At 58.3% G+C, this 18,313-nt stretch overlaps 1 protein-coding gene across 1 annotated transcript in view; it reads right to left on the bottom strand.

The window, feature by feature from the left end:
- Positions 1-18,051, bottom strand: part of ELN (elastin) — a 31,594-nt gene extending 13,543 nt beyond the window's left edge. Inside the window, exons 1-14 of the mRNA XM_082856867.1 lie at positions 17,960-18,051; positions 11,700-11,750; positions 10,682-10,708; positions 9,798-9,830; positions 5,742-5,837; positions 5,452-5,496; positions 5,306-5,362; positions 4,565-4,612; positions 3,504-3,575; positions 3,197-3,226; positions 2,652-2,723; positions 1,949-1,990; positions 1,480-1,539; positions 836-889 (exon numbers count right to left, since the gene is read on the bottom strand). Of these exons, the coding sequence (XP_082712993.1) occupies positions 836-889; positions 1,480-1,539; positions 1,949-1,990; positions 2,652-2,723; positions 3,197-3,226; positions 3,504-3,575; positions 4,565-4,612; positions 5,306-5,362; positions 5,452-5,496; positions 5,742-5,837; positions 9,798-9,830; positions 10,682-10,708; positions 11,700-11,750; positions 17,960-18,041 (769 nt within the window). The 5' untranslated portion in view covers positions 18,042-18,051. The remainder of the gene's footprint in view (positions 1-835; positions 890-1,479; positions 1,540-1,948; positions 1,991-2,651; positions 2,724-3,196; positions 3,227-3,503; positions 3,576-4,564; positions 4,613-5,305; positions 5,363-5,451; positions 5,497-5,741; positions 5,838-9,797; positions 9,831-10,681; positions 10,709-11,699; positions 11,751-17,959) is intronic.
- Between the last annotated feature and the right edge of the window lie 262 nt (positions 18,052-18,313).

Below are 18,313 nucleotides of genomic sequence, written 5' to 3'. Positions count from 1 at the left end.
TTCACCACCCATGATCTGTCTCTGAACTGGGGAATCACCCGGGACAGGGGGACAGATGCCCACTTTGCTCCCCACGTGGGCATAGAGAAGGCCATGCCACATCTACTAACCAAGGGATCATGGGCTTGAGGAGCTAGTTAAAAGTTTTATAGTACATATTAAATTGATACTAAACTATTAAGTTGTTTAAATGCTCATATAGGCACCACCTAAAATTATCATTCTAACCACACTTTTACCCATTCCCTCCTATTTTAACCACATGGCAAACTCCACCTATATTTTAAGGCCTGAATCAAATATTCTCTCTGAGAACGCTTCCTGATTATCCCCAGGTAGAAACAACGTCTCCCTCTTGACTCCCGCAGCAGTGCCAACATTCTCCAGCAGAGCTCTTATCTGTCCCTGGTCTCTGAAATGGATGGATGGAGGGAGGGAGGGACAGACGGAGGGAGGGATGGATGAATGGATAGACGGGTAGATGGATGGATGGAGAGATAAATGGGTGGATAGATGGATGGAAGGATGGATGGATGGAGGGAGGGATGGATTCATGGATGGATGGAGGGATGGGTGGATGGATGGAGAGATGGATGGAGGGATGGAGGAATGGAGGATTGGAGGGTGGAGTGAATGGATGGATGGAAAAAAGAATGAATGAATGGATGCATGGAAGAAGACAGGAACGGGTGGTGCTGCAAAAGTTGGATAAATAGGGGTGGAGTGGGGAGGGGCCACCTTAGTTAGTTATCTGTGAGGAAGGCTCTCCGTGGTAATAGGGATGGAGAGGCTGGGGGGCTGGCAGCTAGCAGGCAGGGACTCCAGGCATACTCACCAAGCTTTGCTGCTGCTTTAGCTGCTGCTGCTGCTGCAGCCTGTGCGCCAACCCCTGGGGGAGAGGAAGGAGAGAGACTCTGGAAAATGTGCCCCTGCATCTCCAGAGCCCACCTATTCCAGCCCCAAGAAAACCAACTGGTTCAGGGCTTCCCTGGTGGCGCAGTGGTTAAGAATCTGCCTGCCAATGCAGGAGACACGGGTTCAAGCCCTGGTCCAGGAGGATCCCACATGCCGCAGAGCAGCTAAGCCCATGCACCACAGCTGCTGAGGCTACGTGCCACAACTACTGAAGCCCGCACACCTAGAGCCTGTGCTCCACAACAAGAGAAGCCACCGCAATGAGAAGCCCTCGCACTGCAATGAAGAGTAGCCCCCGCTCGCCGCAATCAGAGAAAGCCGTGCACAGCAACAGAGACCCGACACAGCCAAAAATAAATAAATAAATAGATTTATAAAAAAAAAAAAAAAGAAAACCAACTGGTTCCCATCTGGGTGTGGATGCGGGGTTTCATAGCATGCAGAGGTTGAGGATCCTTCTCCAGGCTCAGACCGGGGTCTGGATGTAGGGTGGGCTGGCCTGCGTTATGGAGGCTCGGTAATTAGTGCCCCCTTTGGCTGGCAGTGGGGTGAGGCTCTCCTTACCTGTCCCCGTCGGGTACCCGGCCTTGCCCGCGGCACCAGCTACTCCTCCAGGACCATAGCCTGTGAAACGAGAGGCTCTGGGCATCCACGTGGACCTCACTGTGGCTGCCCCCTCCCCTGCCCTTCAAGGGCCAGGCCACCCAGAGTCTCCACCTGTCTCCCACCCAGCCAGAGTTAAATACAAATGCGTATGGGATGGTTATTCCCATTTTACAGACAAAGACACTGAAGCTCAGAGAAGAAACTGGTTCTCCCAAGACCTGGTGATAAGTGCGAGGGCCAGGATTGAGAGCGAGGCGCTCTGAGTCCAAGTTCCATGTCCCCTCCTTCGGGGACTCCCATTCCAAGACTCCACACCCCGCCTCCCTCCAGCTGGTGCTCTCTTAGCCCTGAGCTGGGGCCACAGCTCCCTTGCTAGAACCCTGCATCTGGAGAGAGGCAGAAGCCCGCCAGTCTAAGAGGGCCTTACCAAAGGGCAGTTTCCCAGTGCTGTAGGGCAGTCCGTAGCCACCTGAGGAGATGGAGTGTGGGATCAGGGGCTGCCCCATGGCGGCCCCATGCCTCACTGGGCCCCCGCTACCTGGGTAGACAGACCTATTCCCACAGGTACTGAAGCCCAAGACTGCGCCGCCTCCACCAGGGCTGTGAGCTGCTCTCAGAGGCTCTCGGGAGAGCAGAGGCCTTGGTGGAGGAGGGAGAGGACACCCCTGCCCCAGGGCATGATGGGACACCCGTTCTTCTACCAAATCAGGCCCTGCCATGGCCCCAGAGTCTGCGTATCTTCCTTACTCTCCTCCCCATCAGGAAACAGCTCATCATGTGAGCTGATTGCTGGGGTGGAGCTGGGTTGACATCAGAGGAGTCTTTCCAGTGAACGGTGTTTCTTACCATCAACACAAGCGGTTTCCCATCAGGGCTATGGGTCTCTGTGCATGTGTGTGCATGTGTGTGCACACTTGTGCATGTGTGTGCATGGGAGTGAGACCAACACTTGCAGGATGGCTTCCCCCTGCTTCCCTTTGCTGGCGACCAGAAATGGGCTTTAATACCAGGTTTCCTGGCTACCCTCGTCCACCCCAAGACACAGGTGGCCAAACAAGTCCCCTCTCAAGCTGGCTTCCCAGTAGGGAGGCCCAGCGAGTGGTGTCTCTCGAATCCTCCTTCTGCCTTACCTGGCAGCTTGGGTGCCTTGATGGGGTACCCCAGAGGGACTCCAGGCTGCGGACCTCCAAAGGGTCCAACTCCTGTGGGAACAAGGAGAGCAAAATGAGGTCCCAGTCACTCGAGCCAGCGGCCCCTGCGAAGCGCCCAGCCTCACGCTCCACCTTCTGCTCAGACAGAATGAGCTCCCGTGGCATCCGGAATCCGGAAACCATCCTAGTGCCTAGAGGGCCTTCCTGCCTCTTTCTCATCGGCCAGCAGAGCAGCCCCCAGTGATGGGCCACTTCCTTCTGGAAGCTGCCGGACACTCTCCCTCCTGGGGCTTGGGCCACACTCAGGGCCTGTAGCCCTTGTGGCATTTGGCACAGACTGCTGGGCTTTCTGGGCTCATCTGGGCTCCCAGACAGAGGGTTGGGACGGGGGAAGCAGGCCTGTGATTGATGTCACTTTGCGCTGAAGCCAGTCCGAGGCCTGGAGCAGTAGGTACGCCCAGCCCCTCCCAGGGGAGGATCTCCTGCCCACCCTCACTGGCATGGGGGACCCGGCCTTGCCTTACCTGGGATTCCAGCAAAAGCTCCGCCTCCACCTGCAGTGACAAGGAGCCCTCACTGCAGCCCTGCCACCACGGGCACAGGGCCTACGCACCAGTGGCAGTGCTGAGGGGCAGGCTGACCCGAGCCGTGGCCACTTCTGCCCAGACCTCCCAGCTCATGCTGCCTCGCACACACTCGGGGATTTCTGAGAGATGTGCCGCCCATCGCAGCCAGCTGAGCCCAGGGTCCCCGCCCCTCACCCCAGGACGGAGGGGACTGAGGGTGAATGGAGATTCCCACCATGGGTCCCCAGCCCAGCTGGCAACATACCTGGGGCCTTGGGCTTGACTCCTGCTCCAGTGGGAACCCCAGGGAGCACCCCTACACCCGGGAACCGAGCTCCTGAAGGGGCAAAGAGGGGGCTCGCAGTGGGCGTGGGAAGGCCGGCCTGGAAGGTCCAGCCTGGCACCATACCCGTCAGTGACACAGCTGGCCTCCTTCTGCACTGACTGTCAGCTACTGGCATGGCTCACAGGGTGTGGGGAGGGCCTCTTTGGTAGTGACTTTTCTTCCCCATCTGACCCAAGGTCGGAAGTTTTAATCCTATTTCCTAGCCATGTGCTTCTGTGTTTCTGTTGGCCTGCCTCTAAACTGGAGCTAATTTCCCGCCGCCCTGCTCACCCTCATCAGAGAAGGCAGACGGTAGAAGCCTGCCAGAAGTGGGGAGAGCCTGCAGGTCGGGGAGGCCTGTGACCCTGGGGGGCTCTCACTGGACGTGATTGACAAGCAAACACAAAGCAGTCATCTGCTCCGGCTGGGTGACACTCCATTTGCCAGTGTCCAGTGCTGTCACCACTCCTGTCTCCCCTGGGGCTGGGCCACCGTGGCAGGGAGGGGCCGAGGGAGGGGCCAGCCAATCCTGCAGAGCAGCCCGAGTCTGGGCTTTTGGGGGAATTCAAGAGGTCACATGTTGGGTGGGGTGGCCGGGCCCTGGTGGGGAAAGGAGGTTGAGAGGGCAGCTCCGAGGGCCTCCTGCAGGGCGGATGCACTGGGTGGGGCCCCTGGTGACTTATGGCTTTTGGGAAACAGCTGGCCACACTGGGGACTTGGTCTGTCCTTGGGGGCCCACTGCAGGCTGTGATGACGTCTGGGTCTGGGCCTGGGCTCAGGGCGCCGGGGGGCCAGGGGAAGCTTGTGGATCCTCGTAGGGAAAAGACAACCAGAGATCTGACGCCTGTAGCCTGAGCTTTGATGCTTAGGGAGAAAATGCCGGTCAGGACCCAAGGTCTCTGGTGGCCTCGGCTTCGGGGGGGGGGGGTGGGGGGCCACCGGGGAGGCTGCCAGGGTCTGCTCTCCTTGCTACAGGGTCCCCTTCTCCTGCTTGCTCTCACCTGCGCCTGGGAGCACTCCACCTGGGTATACACCTGGGAGCCCCACACCTGTGGCCAAAGAAGGAGAGTGAGTGGCAGCCTGGCCTCCAGGGGCCCCTCCAGGCCCTTCCCGCCGTGGCAGCTCTGGGGCTCCCGAGCCAGCCACCTGGGTGCCCGGCGGGAACGGCGAGGGACACATGCAGTGGCTGCAGCCCTCTTCCCGTAAGTTCCGGAAGTCATCTGAAAACCCTTCTGTGCGTGGATTTGTCCCATCTCCTGGAGCCTGTTTACATGGCCGGCCCAGCCCACCTCTGGGTTAACAGCTTCCAGATGTTCCCTCCCTGCTGTGTGGACTCAGGCAGCCTTTTGTTTAACCTGAAGTCACTTCCTCAAGGGCTTGGTGCAGAGGAACAAATACCGGATGGGGAGTCGGCCCACCTCGGGCTCACCCCCGCTCCGCAGTGACGGGCGGGCCCTTCTGCGCCAACTCCCTAGCTTGAAGCTCAGCGTCCCCATCTGTCGCCTGAATGTGGGTGCCACAGAGTCTGTCTCTGAGGTCTGCTCCAAGGTCCTGGAAGAAGGGCCCGGGAGGTAGACCAGGGCCCCTCGTCCCTATCTGGGACACGGCACCATGCTCTGGGCCTGGCTATGCCCCCTGCCCTGCTGCAGCCGGGCCCTGTCCTTCCTGCCCCGTGGGCCTTAGAAGCTCTCGCTCCTCCCTGACCTCTGCCCTCCACCCCCAGGGACTCCATCCACACTGACCTGGCACCTTCCCGGGCTTTGCTCCAACTCCTGCTCCAAGCTGAGGTACCACCGCACCTGGTAGGGAAGGGGCCACTGCAGAGTGGGCTCCACCACCCCCCACCCCCACGGCCTTCGCCGGGGCCACCCAGGTCTCGCCTCCATACCTGCAGGCACTCCTAAGCCGCCGACGCCACCAAGCCCCGCAGCACCTACAGAGCCAGGAGTGGGAGAGGAGAGGGGTCACACCAGGAACAGTCACAGGCGGGAGGGCCCGGGGCTGAGGTCTGGGTCTGCCACCACCTCTGAGACTCGGGCACAGCTGGCTGCCTCCCCACACCCCCAGGAGATGGAGCTGAGGCTCCCGTCTGCTTGCCCTTCAGGAAAGGTTCTTTGCCAGGTGGAGAGCCTGCGGAGGCCGGAGGGCTTATGGCACGTCCCAAAGGGTGACACTCACCGGCCTTGGCAGCAGCTTTATAGGCTGCAGCAGCGCCAGCCGGGCCGCCGGGCACCAGAGCTCCTGGGAAGGCCCCTCCAGGAAAGGCCCCAAGCCCTGCAGAGAGGAGGACGGGGTGAGGTCCTGCCCGCAGCCCTTCCCCGGCCCGCGCTGCCCACGAGGTACATTTGAGGCTCTTCTGCTCCACGCAAAGCTGCGACTGCTGCTCCCGGGACGGGGTGCGGTGTCAGCGGGCACTTTGGGGCAGGCCTGACAAACCGCAGGCATCTTTCGGGGTCTACCTTCCACACCTCCCTCCTCCAGAAAGCCTTCCTGAAGCCCCGCCGAGGTGGGCGGCTCCTTTGGGCTCCTGGGGCTGCTTCCCTCCAGCTCTGGTTACTAGGTTATAACAGCACCCAGGACCCAGCTGTGATTCCCTTGTGCCCTGGACAGCGGTCACAGCACCACCCCTTACACCAGTGCCCAGGACAGGCCCGGTCTGCATCCTCGTACCCCCAGCTGCCCTCCGTACTGGGCAGATGCTCTGGCCCCCAGAGGGGCACCTTGCCTGGTGTCAACACTAACCTGCCCCAAGGCCAGCGCCTAAGAGCCCTCCGGCACCCGGGGAGAAGAAGACAGAGCCAGGTGAGGGGCTGGTGTGGGGCATCGCTCCTGGGCCCAGGGTGGAAAGGGTCTCGTGGAGTAGGGGCGGGACCCTGGCAATGCTGTGGTCGGCGTGTGGCCGCTCAGGGCCCTAAGCTGGACTCAAACCTTTGGTACTCAGGGGCCGATCTGATGAAGTAGCAGCCGCTGTTTAGCAACCAACAGCCATGTGCCGTGTGGACTGACTGTGCTGACTCCGTACAACACTCCCTGACCAGACCTCACTTCCCTTAGAAGGCCCGCCACCTAACAAGGGACCCAGAGGGGCTTTCTGTGAGGGCTGGGGCTGAGCACGAGCTGCCGGCAAGATCTCACCCAGGCCAGGCCCTGCTCTGCTCCCACGTTAGCTGCCCCACCCCGGGCCTCTCACTGGCTTCCTCGCAGGGGTCCCCTGCCTCAGGCCACGCCCTCTCCCCTGTATCTGGAGTCCCTTTTGTCCATCCGTCTAGCCTGCCCTGCAGTCCGGGAGCCTCCCTGCCTGCAGACAGATGCTAAAATGTTTATGAACAGCCGAATGGGTCCCTCTGGCTCTCTCCTTCCCACATCTGGGCTCAATCTCTCCTTTTCCCCCTCCAGGAGACATTCCACGGCTTTGGCCAGGACCGATGGGCAATCAGGTTGGAGTTCACAACCGTGCTGGGTTTGTTTCCAATTATGCGAGAATCTCTCCCACAAGCACCAGTCCTGGCCACCAGGGTTCCAAGCTCAGGGGCGGCCCCTCTGGGGACCGACCTCAAACATGCAGGGCTGCTGAGCCCTGGAGAGTCCACCTAGCTTTCACTGGGTGTGGTCCCCCGACCCCATTTCCTACTTCTGTGAGCTGGCCTGTCTGAAACCCAGCTAGCCCCTCTGTAAGATGGGCCTCTGACTCCAGCCAGTCTCCCTTCCGGGCAGGTGTGGTGTAGTCTAGCTGGGCGTGGGGTGTGTCTGGGTCCACTTCCCAGGGCTGCAGGCCCTGCCCCTCCCCAGCTCTAGGGGTTTCTCTCCAGCCAGGCCTGTGTCCTGAGCTCCAACAGGGCAGCGGACACGCTCGGGCCTTTCCTTACCGCAGAGGGGCTGGGAGGAGAGGATGGGGACCGAACAGGAAGTGAGAAGAGGCTGGGTGCATGGGGTGGGACATGCAGCCCCTGTGTGGCCATCTGCCCTCGTCCCGTGCTCCCCCAGAGTTGTCTGGTCCCAGGGCCACCCTGTAGCGTGACCAGCTACATGCCCTCCTTCCTGTGGACTCACGTGGCCCAAATGCCCCAAGGAGTCCAGCCCCTAGAATGGAGGAGAGAGGGCTAAGGAGAGAGGGGCTGGACTCCCTGGTTGCCCAGGGGCCTGGCTTACCCAACCGTCTCTCTCCCCTGGAGTCAGAGAGCCCTGGATTCAAATCCCGCTGTCCCAAGCTACTCCTTGCATGAAAGAGCAAGTCACTTCACCTCTCTGAGACTCAAGTTTCCTCACTTACAAAACGGCCAGCATGTTCCCCACCTTCCTGGGACCAGAGGGCTCGTGGGCAGAGGGTGCAGAGCGTCTGCACCCTGCCAGGGTGACCGGTGGGTGGCCCCTCTGCTCCCCCCCGTCCTCTCACGTGGGTGACTGGCCTCCAGCCGGTGCTGGGGGTGTAGGTGGGGCTGGCTCCCAGCTGCCTGGTCCTCCACTGAGAGCCCAGGCAGGGCCACCGGCCGAGGCCCAGGTGGAACAGCTGCCAGGCCACCCACCCTCCACTCGCCAATGGATTAGTTGTTCCCAAGCATGACCTGCATTGTCTGTGCCCAGTTCCATCCCATCTGGGCAGGCCCAGGCGTCCCTGCTGCCCGGATGTGGGGAGCTGCCCTTTGTGTGTGTGTGTGTGGGGGGGGGCACTGTGGCCCTGTCCAGGCCTTTGTAGCTCAGAGTCCTAAGGCTGAAAGATGACCTCAGGGAGGTCATGGAGTCCAGCCCCTTTTCATGAGCAGATGCTCTGACTTTCCTCTCGGTCTACGCCTTCACCCTGAGCCAGAAGTTCTTTTGGAAGTCTAAACTAAATCTTTCATCAATAAAAGCTTCACTTTATCAACTGCAACTGAATGTAGTTTTCACAGTCTTCTCTTCGGTGTTTCATCATAACCCGCCGTGTGTCCCCTGCTGCCAATGGGATCAATGAATCCCTGTTCCAGCTCTGCAGTCACGACCGCTACCATTTGGGTCTTCACAGCTAAGCACGATCCTAATTCCACACCTTTGTTTATCTAGCCTTTCCCTGTTCTCTCTCTGCCGTCAGAGACCCTGCTAAGATCACCCACCTCTCTGAGAAGATAGGAAACAGGTTCAGGCGGGATAAGCAGTGAATCCCGAGGGCTCCAGCCTTGCAGACCCCAACAGACCCCAGCAAACCCCTTGCCCAGACCTCCTGCCCTCCTGCATCTCTCTCGCCTGGCCCCAGCCCTGTAGTTTCATAACGCAGATGGGCTTGCAGGGAAGGGGAAGCTGGGTCTTGTAGATTCACTTGCACTTGAATCATCGAATATCTGGATTTCGTAAGAGCTGCTGGACATGCAAACTGTCCTGCAGTCCCAGGCTTCAGAGCCAGGGAGACACAGATCAGGGTGGGGGGTGCCAGGGCTGCATGTGAAGCGTCTCATGCTCTTAGGGCCATAAATCCGGACAGAGACGCCCCTTCCCCCACCTGATCCTTATCCACCAGGGCCTCCTGGAGGAGGAAGCCGCCCTCCCTCTTTCCTGGGGGGGTGTTCTCTGGAGCTGATGGTGGACCCTAGTGGCAGATCCAAGCCCCACGGGCAAGGCCGGGATAGATCTGGCCACATCTTCATACTGGAAAACTCCTTGGTCTGGACACAGCTGGAAGGGGCCTGGGAAGGAAGCTCATCTGGGGCCAGGGTCAGGGTGAAGCCTAGGGTTAGGTTCAGGGCTTGGTCTGGGGTCAAGATTCGGCCTGGGGTCAGGATAAGGGCTCAGATTGTCATTAAGGACAGGGACATCTAGGATCTTGGCCTGGAGTAAGAGAGGGCTTGGTTTGTGATCAGAGACCATTCAGGCAGAGTATGGGGCCCACCATCTGTGTCTGAGCCCACAGGCTTGGTGGCCACTGGAACATCAATTCCTACCTTTGACTCCAGCACCAGGGCTGTTTCTGGGACTCTGTGCACAGGGGACAGTCAGGGCAGCTGGGCATATAGGCACCGGCAGGGTAGGTGCCAGACACCCCTCACACATGGAGGACAGCAAGCTGCCTCCAGCCTCCTGACCCTGGATGCCCCAGAGCCTGGCCCTAGCCAGGTCATAGGTGGGGTTGACTAGGGGGCAGAGGGGCTGTTGCTGCCCACTGCTTCCCTCCCTCCTCCGTCCATAGGCTGGGTTCACAGCTCTGCGGATCCTTCCCTCCCCTACCCCGTCGGCACTCACTCAGTGCTCTGAGGCCACCGGTCTTACCTGGCTTGGGTGGTTTGCCTCCAGGGCCCAGTGCTGCAGAGGGAAGAGATGGTGGTAAATGGGGAGTCCCAGCCCACCTGACCTACCACGATCCCCCAGGGTACTGCGGGGTCTCACTGTGAGGTGAGGAATGATCCTCCCCTCTGCACAGGGAGCTGCTGGGAGCCCAGTGTCCACATGCCTGGGTGGGAAGCCCAGCTCTGGCCCTGATTTGGGGTTACCCTCTCTCACACTGTTTCCCAGCCTCTGAAGGGGATGATGCTTCCCGCGCAGTTGGCTTTGCAGGGATATTACTGAGGATCAAAAGAAATAGGAAAGAGGGACTTCCCTGGTGGCACAGTGGTTAAGAATCTGCCTGCCAGTGCAGGGGACATGGGTTGGAGCCCTGGTCCGGGAAGATCCCACGTGCCGCAGAGCAACTAAGCCTGTGCGCCACAACTACTGAGCCTGCGCTCTACAGCCCGCGAGCCACAACTACTGAGCCCGTGCACCTAGAGCCCGTGCTCCACAACAAGAGAAGCCACCGCGATGAGAAGCCCACGCACCTCAATGAAGAGTAGCCCCCACCCCCAGCAACTAGAGAAAGCCCGCACACAGCAACGAAGACCCAACGCAGCCAAAAATAAATTAATTAATTTGAAAAAAAAAAGAAAGAAATATGAAAGAAGGCAGGGCCCCCAGGGAAAGAGGCCAGGGGGAGGGGCTTAGGGGACTCGTGAGTTCTAGTTCTTAGACAAATCCCTCCCCAGTGGATGCTCGGTCTGTGAAATGAGGGATCCCTTAATGTCTGGGCCTTCTGAGGTTCTCAGATCTGAGCACGTATGTGGACTAGAGTGAGACCCAGACCCCATCGCTGAGGAGCCAAGTTTGGTGTCTGAGCTCACCTCCTCCCAGGCCTCCGAGACCAGCACCTGTGTTGAGGGGAGAGAGAGAGAGAGAGAGAGAGAGAGAGAGAGAGAGAGAAAGAGAGAGAGGACCATCAGGGTCCCTGCCAGGAAGCCATCCATTGACCCTGGTCAAATCCACCGCTGCCTAGCCATATGACCTCAGGCAAGCCTTGACCTCTGTGAGCCTCTGTTTCCTCATCCATCTCATCGGGGAAACAGCTGTGTGCCTGTGTGTACCTGGGGGTGTGCTGGTAGCTGCCCTCACTTCCACGTTGGTTCTGAACACTCAGACACATTGTAAGTATTGAAAATATTAGGTTTGACGTTTCAATCTACTTTAAGACATTATGCTTTTTTCTAAATTAAAAGAAAAATTGTAAAGCAATTATAGTCCAATAAAGATGTTAAAAAAAGAAAATACGCCCCCGCCACCCCCCACCATGCCATTGAGTTAATATTCTGCCCATTTTCTTTTTTTGGAGGGGACCCAATCTCCATCTGCACCTAGTCCTTGCTTTTATATTGTTTTTACTTGAGAATCACTTTACCATGTTACCCGACAGACAGCATATTCATAATTTTTAGTAGTTGCATCATATAAGTTTATTTAATCACACCCTCCAGTCAGGTGGGTTTCTTGTTTGCATTTTTGCAAGGAACATTCCTATGAACCTTGGGGCAGATGGTTCTTTTTCTCTTCTTTTCAATTATTTCCTTTGAATGGGTCTCCAAGAGTGAGGTGAATGGTTCGAAGACTAAAACAGCAGGGATCGGTGAGGCGGTCACTTTCCGACAGTCTCACAAGCATTGCGTTTCATCTTTCAGAAACTTTGTGCTCTTAATAGTTGTAAAATAGCATCATGTAACTGCTGCTTTTTAAAACAGGAGTGACTTATGGGTCCTCTGGGGTAGGTGTGCCAATGTTCTTCCCTTCTGCAGTGTCACAATGTGCATCTCTCACAAATGTAATCACCATCTGTCTTACCTGGGAGTGTGACAATTTCATGTACATTACCTGGGAAGAAGACGCCTCCAGGCACTCCACCGGGAACAGCCCCTGGGACCCCTGGAATGAAGTAGGTAGAGTCCCCCATTAGCCAGAATGAATAAAAGCATGCTAACGATAAAGATGATGATGATGATAATAATACTGCCTGTCTGCAAAGCAATTTAGGTTGACTAAGCAAATAATGTTTACAAAGCATTTTCTCATTCATGCTCCTCAAAATGGCCTGGGGAGGCTGGAAGGGCAGGGGTTATTATCTTCATGTTAACAGATGTGAAGTCAGGCTCAGAGAGGTTAAGGGATGTGCGGGGGGTGGGGTGGGGGGTCACACAGGCGGAAAGAGATCAAGCCTGGATTCAAAGCCAGTCTACTCCTCTGAGCATAACGGTTTGCGCTGCGTTACCTGGAGAGAGCCTGGCATGGGGCTGGGTCTGAGCACCTTTTGCTGGGCAGCCAAACCTCTCCAGCCCTGAGCGGCACGGGAGGGGCCAGAGCTGTGTGAGGGTAGGCCGGACCGTGACAGTGAGCGGTAAGGAATCGTGGCTGCTGCCGACAAAAGTGCGGTCATTCCCACGCTGAGAGGACGGCGTGAGGTCCGCCTCCTCAGCCACCGGGCAGCAGTGGTTGGGTGGTGCTCTGGCCGTCTGACACAGAGCTGTCTAAGGAGGCGCCGGGGCCCAGAGGGGGACACCATGAATGAGCAAAGTGAATAGTTTCCGAAGGAAAAGCTAATTCACTGGCCAGTCCAGGGGCTGTCTGCCCAGCCCAGATCACGAGTTCAGTCCCCACGGACCAGTGAAGCTCTCACCGGGGAACGCTGTGATGCAGGGCTCCAGACCCAGCCTGCACGTAGTCATGGCAACAGACAATCCTGGAGCACACCAGGCCCCGACTGCACCGTCACAGAACGGCCCCAGCCTTGACAAGCTGCCTTGCCGGTGCCCCAGCCCGGGCCCCAGCACCACCCTGCCGAATGGGGCGCGGACTGGGCTGGGGGACAGTGTCGGGCAGCTCCGCAGTGTGCCCAGCAGACGTCTGGCCTGCTGGCCCCAGGGCCCTGTCAGCCTAAGCCATGGCCCAGCAGGGTGGAGGATGCCAAGCTGTCATGGCCACCCCGTGCCAAAGCCCCGGCGCCACCCCCCTACCTCCCCCCGGGCCTGAGGCCCCCCAGGCACTGCAATCCAGGCCTGGAGTGTCTAAGCAGTCTGCTCAGAGCCTCAGGGGCTCAGGGCAGTGGCCCCAGGAGGCTGGGCCTGCTGGGAATGAGCGCCTGGGTCCTGTCGTCGGCTGCCAAGTGCACACACGGTCCGCCCCAGGCCTTTGATGCCTTCTCTGGCTCTGGCCTCCAGCTCTGAGCTCTGTCTCTTATGTGCCTTTCCCTGTTGTGCTCCAGGCCTTTCTCTGCCTCGGCCTCTCTCCCTCCTCCCCTTTCTCTCTCTCTAACCCTCTGCTCCAGGGCAGACTGCAGGAATGACATGGTGGGTGGAGGGAGCAAGGGGCTCAGGATAGACCCATCTGGCCTCTAATCTTGGCTGTGCCACTTCTTACCATCTGTGTGACCTCAGGCAAGTCACTTAACCTCTCTGAACCTCAGTTTCCTTTGTAGCAACGTGGGGCTGATAACTGCTGCCTTGCCAGGTTGTTGCGAGTTGTCAAAGAGTTCAAGAAACCTGTCCTACCCCGGGCCTGGCACTCGGTAACGCTTAAAAAGAAAGGTGACACTTTGTTTCTACTTCACTGCACAGTACATGGCCTAAGGCCAGGTATACAGTAGGTGTTCAATAAAGGATGGGTGGGGGCTTCCCTGGTGGCGCAGTGGTTGGGAGTCCGCCTGCCGATGCAGGGGATGCGGGTTCGTGCCCCTGTCCGGGAGGATCCCGCGTGCCGCGGAGCAGCTGGGCCCGTGAGCCGTGGCCGCTGGGCCTGCACGTCCGGGGCCTGTGCTCCGCAATGGGAGAGGCCGCGGAAGTGAGAGGCCCGCGTACCGCCAAAAAATAAATAAATAAAAATAAATAAATAAATAAAGGATGGGTGAGTTAGGTGGAGGGGAGGCAAGGAGGTTGCCTGTGGGTCTGGTCTGACCTGTTCCATCCCCAACCAGCCTAAGGGTCTCCCCACCTTGGGGTCCCCCCACCTCGGGCTGGCCTGGCTGAAGCCCCACTTCCTCTCCTGGGGTTCTGTTCCCTGACCAGTGGCCAGGACCCTCCTGGGCCTGCCAGCTCCTTCTGCTTCTTCCGTCCCAAGCTCTTTCTTCTCCCTACTCTCCACCCCTATGATTCAGATCCCAACAGTGTTTGCCAAACTCCGTGCCTGAACCATGACGGCCTGGGGGGCCAGGGGTTCTGATCCCCATTTTGCACTGAGGAAATAGGGAAGGCTTAGTGGGTATAAAGGATCTACGCCTGGCCTCTCTTCAAGCGCAGGAGAGGTGAGAATAGAATAAGACAGGAGTTGATCAAAGGCCTTCGAAAGGCAGCAGCCTCCTCTCCTGCCCCATCATGGGAAGGGGCATCCTCCTTCCCACCTCCCCTCCTTGGCCTGAGAAGTTCCTCCTGCCAGGAATGCCCTCTCCTCTATCCAAGTCCTACCCTTCCACCAAGACTGGGCTCAGCTTCTCCCCCCTGCCGTCTCTGAGCCTGTGGTTCTCACTGCTCATCTGGCCCAAAGCAGTTGGCCTGGAGCATACTTGTCTTGTTTTATGTGGGTTTGGCTTGTTTCACCGGCTAGCCCAGGGTGGAACTTGTCTCTTGCATCTTAGAATCATGATCCTATACTCTCAGGGATCGTAACTGTCTTCTGGCCTGGGCTGAAATTCCTTCTGCAAACATCCCATTGTGTTCCTGCTTGCATGCCTCCAGTGACAGGCAAATTCCCACCTCCCGATGCTGTCTGCTCTACCTGCGGAGAGATCTTCCTCCTACTGAGATAGAATCTGCCCCTCTGTCTCTCTAGGTCTGCCTCCCAGAGCCCCAAAGACTGAGGCCCACCTCTCATCCACAGAAGTTCCTCGAACATTTACCTTTTTTCAAGGTCTAACTCAAAGGTCACTTCTTCCAGGAAGCCTTTCTGGATTTCCTGGGACTCCTCTAGGCCACCCCCTCTCCCAGTCTTGTCAGCTTCCTCCATTACTGCATCTCTGTTTACACACGGGCTGCCTCCCCACTGGACAAAACGTGGCATGAGTAGCAAGAGGGAAAACTAAACCTCATAAACGCGCATGAATTACAAGGGTTGATCAGTCCAAGATAGCAAATTCTGAATAAGAGAATATATAGCTTTTAAAATTTGCATTCCCACAGTCCTCTTACTTGATGCTTTATTTGTTTATTTTTTGCAATGTTCATTGCTGGAGCCTCCCACTGGCCCTAGGCAGTAAGTAGGGCAGGGGTGTTTCTCCCCATTTTTCAGCCAGGGAAACCAAGAGTCAGAGAAATGAAGTGCTTGGCCCAGGAACCGCATCTGACCCCAATCACACGCAGGGCATTCTGCGTTCCAGATCCTTTGATCTAGGTTCAAAGATCTGGGAGATGGCTGTTTGGAAGCAAGCAGCAGGCCAGCAGGCCTTGGCAGGGGGCTTTGCCAGTTCCAAGTCCAGGGGGCCGGCCTGGGGCGCAGATAAGACCACACAAAGCTGTTTGTCGTTTGCACGGAGAAAGGCCGCCAAGCGTTTTTCAAAAACAATCCTCCAGTGACTGACTCTGTCCCCTCCCTCCCCCGGACACGTCTGCCCTCCTGCCTTGGCCCCAGCAAACTTGGAGCAGGATCACCCCCTAACCCCAAGGTCCAGGGTCCCGGAGGCGCCTCAGTCAACTGGGCAGCTTCTTACAAGACCTACAGGTCTGGGTCCCTCCCCAGACCAAATAAAGCAAGAATTCTTGGGTGAGACCCCACATCAGAATTGTTTCAAGTTCCCGGGAAACTCCAATTATGCAGCCAGGGCTGAAAATCCCTGTTGCAAACTGTCTTCAGTTCCGAAATAAGAAAACAAACAAACACCCAAAACCGAAATGATAAAATTTCTGGGGGTTTGGGGCAGCTGGTCCCGATTATAACTGATGTAATTTCTCTCTCTCTCGTGGCAGCTGATCAAAGCTACTTTTGACCCATCTTAAATGGGTCTAAACAACTTTTACCATCACAGAGGTTTCCCGGGATGCCCCTTCCTTGTCTCCCCTGGCAACACGGTTCTTTGGAACTGGGGAATGCATGAGGGGTGGGGGGAAGCTGGGTTCCCTCAGGACAGCCAGGCAGGTGTGTGCGTGTGTGCGCATATGTGTTTGGGTGGGGGGCCCCTCCCACGTCCCATCTCTCTAGACTTCCTTTGGGAGGCTCTGGGCACAAACCCCAGAAGACATCATCAGTTCACACACCCCTTCTTTGGACCCAGCTACTCTACCACCTGGGACAGAGCTGAGAGTTATGTTTGCAAAGAAAGAACAGGACCAACGGAGCATTTAGCCCGGTCATTGAGGATGCATTCTTCTTAGGGCAGGCCCACCCCAGAGTACTTGGCCTCCCGCCTGCCCCTCCCCAAATGCTGCTCAGAACCTGGACCTTGGCCACTCATCTTTGGCCCAGGGCAGAGAGCTGGCTGGTACTAATGCCCCTGGGGCTGCCTTAGCCTGTCTGAGCCTCAGTCTCCCCATTAGAAAAGCGTCGATAAAAATCCTCTACTCCCAGGGCTCCTGTGGGGACTAACCATCATGCTCTAGGTGGGAGTTCTCTCTGGGAAGGCAAATGTTCGGGGACCAAACTCCAGGGAGGAGGATCAGACAGGACCAGCGCTGCTACTCTCGGGCACGGGGGCGCTGCTCCTCTGGGATTGTCTCGCTGCCCCCCACGGGCCCCATCTGAGGGTGCACACCATCCCTTGGCCTCGCCCAGACCCAGGAGTTGACCTCTGCAGGAAGCCCCTGCTCCCAGCGGTCCTGCCCAGCTGGTCAATCTCATGGAGGGAGCCCTCGCTGCTGCCCAGCCCCCTGCTCCAGCCCTCCGGCCTGGCCCTGCTGCAACCGGTGCACCTCCCCACGCTGGCCGCCACTGAAGGGCCGGTTCTCATGGCGAGGAAGACTCTCCCGGAAACCAGACCGCACCCAGGCTACCCCACCAAAGGCTCGTGAGGCTGCCTGCACCTCTCTTTTCCTGTGGCCAGGAGCACCGTCAGGGACCCCTGGTAGGCCACTCCCAGGGTCCCCCAAGGCGCTAGCAGCTCCGGGGGGGGCACCCTCGGGACCCAAGGCCAGGTGGTCCAGGAGTGCCCCGAGGTCCACTCAAGCCCCTGCCGCTCACCACTCTTCCTCTGCCAGGAGACGGATACCTTCCCCAGCTTCCTTGTGCTCGCTTGTGTCCCATACCACACATATACACACACACTCACACGCACAGTGACAAACCACACCCAGTGACACACCTGGACACCAGGTCTCCCACGTATACATGCCTGTCGCGTGGCAGACTTTTACACATGCTAACAGGCACTTTCACGTACCTATAACACCCCTCCTCCCAAACACACACACACACACACACACACACACACACCCCTGTCCAAGGATGAACCTGTGAACATTCATCCCCTCGCAGAAACCTCCTCCTCTATTTGGTGACACGTCTGGGCATATACACAACATGCACACCTGTGCAAGAGCATGTAACACACTCACACATACACATTCACACGCCTGCATGCATGCTCCCAGCCCTCCTCACCAGGGACAGACCACAGCGGCAGCTTTCCAACTCGCAACCCTATAATCAGCTTAACCCTGACTTTGCTCCGAGCGCGTCCTGACTTCCCAGGGGACAAGGAACTTGTGGTCAGAGAGCTCACTGCCGCTGAGCTGGCCTCCAGCCCAGGTCCCCTGCCCCCAGGGCACATGCGCACACCCGGCAGGTCCACAGGTGTGCAAACTGCTGGTGCCCACAGACCCGACGGGACCTCGTCAGCCCTTCCCCAGCATGCTCGCGACCCCCATACCGGGAGACCCCCCAGGACAGAGCAGGGCCCATCAGCCCTCTTGGGGCAGCAGAAGCCGGTGCTGGTTTGGGGCCACCCTGAGTCATGGGGCGATGGTGTGACAGGTTTCTGCTCAGCACGGCTGGCTCCCGGGAGGGGCAGTTCCAAGGATCCAGTGGCTGAGGGGCTCCTGCCTGGGACCCCCTGGAGGATGCTGGGGGTGAAGAGCTTCCTCTCGTCCGTCCGTCGGTCCAGCCACCTGAGCGGGAGGCCCGAGGGCTGCGGGCACGTCAGGGAACAGGGTGAGGCCTACCTCCAGGCTGCGAGGGGTGGAGGATACACAGCAGAAGCAGGAGGGCTCCGGGCCACAGGGCTGCAGCTGTCGGACCCGCCATCTCGGGGAGAAATGCCCCAGCCCGCTCTCTGCGCCTCGTTTTATCCCCAAAGCGTAATTGCTGCCTTGTCGGTCTGCGAGGGAAAGAGGGAGGGAGAGAGGGCGGGCGGCGGGAGGGCGGGAGAAGGGGGAGGCCTCGGGGAGGGGGCCGCGGGGAGGGGGCAATTACGAAAGGCCGGCTCACAGCCTCCCAGGCTGGGTCTGACTGGACTGGACTGTGGGCTTTTTTCCTTAAAACACACGTGCGTGCACACACACACACACACACACACT

The sequence above is a fragment of the Leucopleurus acutus genome, assembly GCF_964270905.1.
Source record: "Leucopleurus acutus genome assembly, chromosome: 16".
Taxonomy (NCBI): Eukaryota; Metazoa; Chordata; class Mammalia; order Artiodactyla; family Delphinidae; genus Leucopleurus; species Leucopleurus acutus.
The sequence above is the reverse complement of the archived record's forward strand: the minus strand, read 5'-3'. Positions and strand labels throughout refer to the sequence as shown.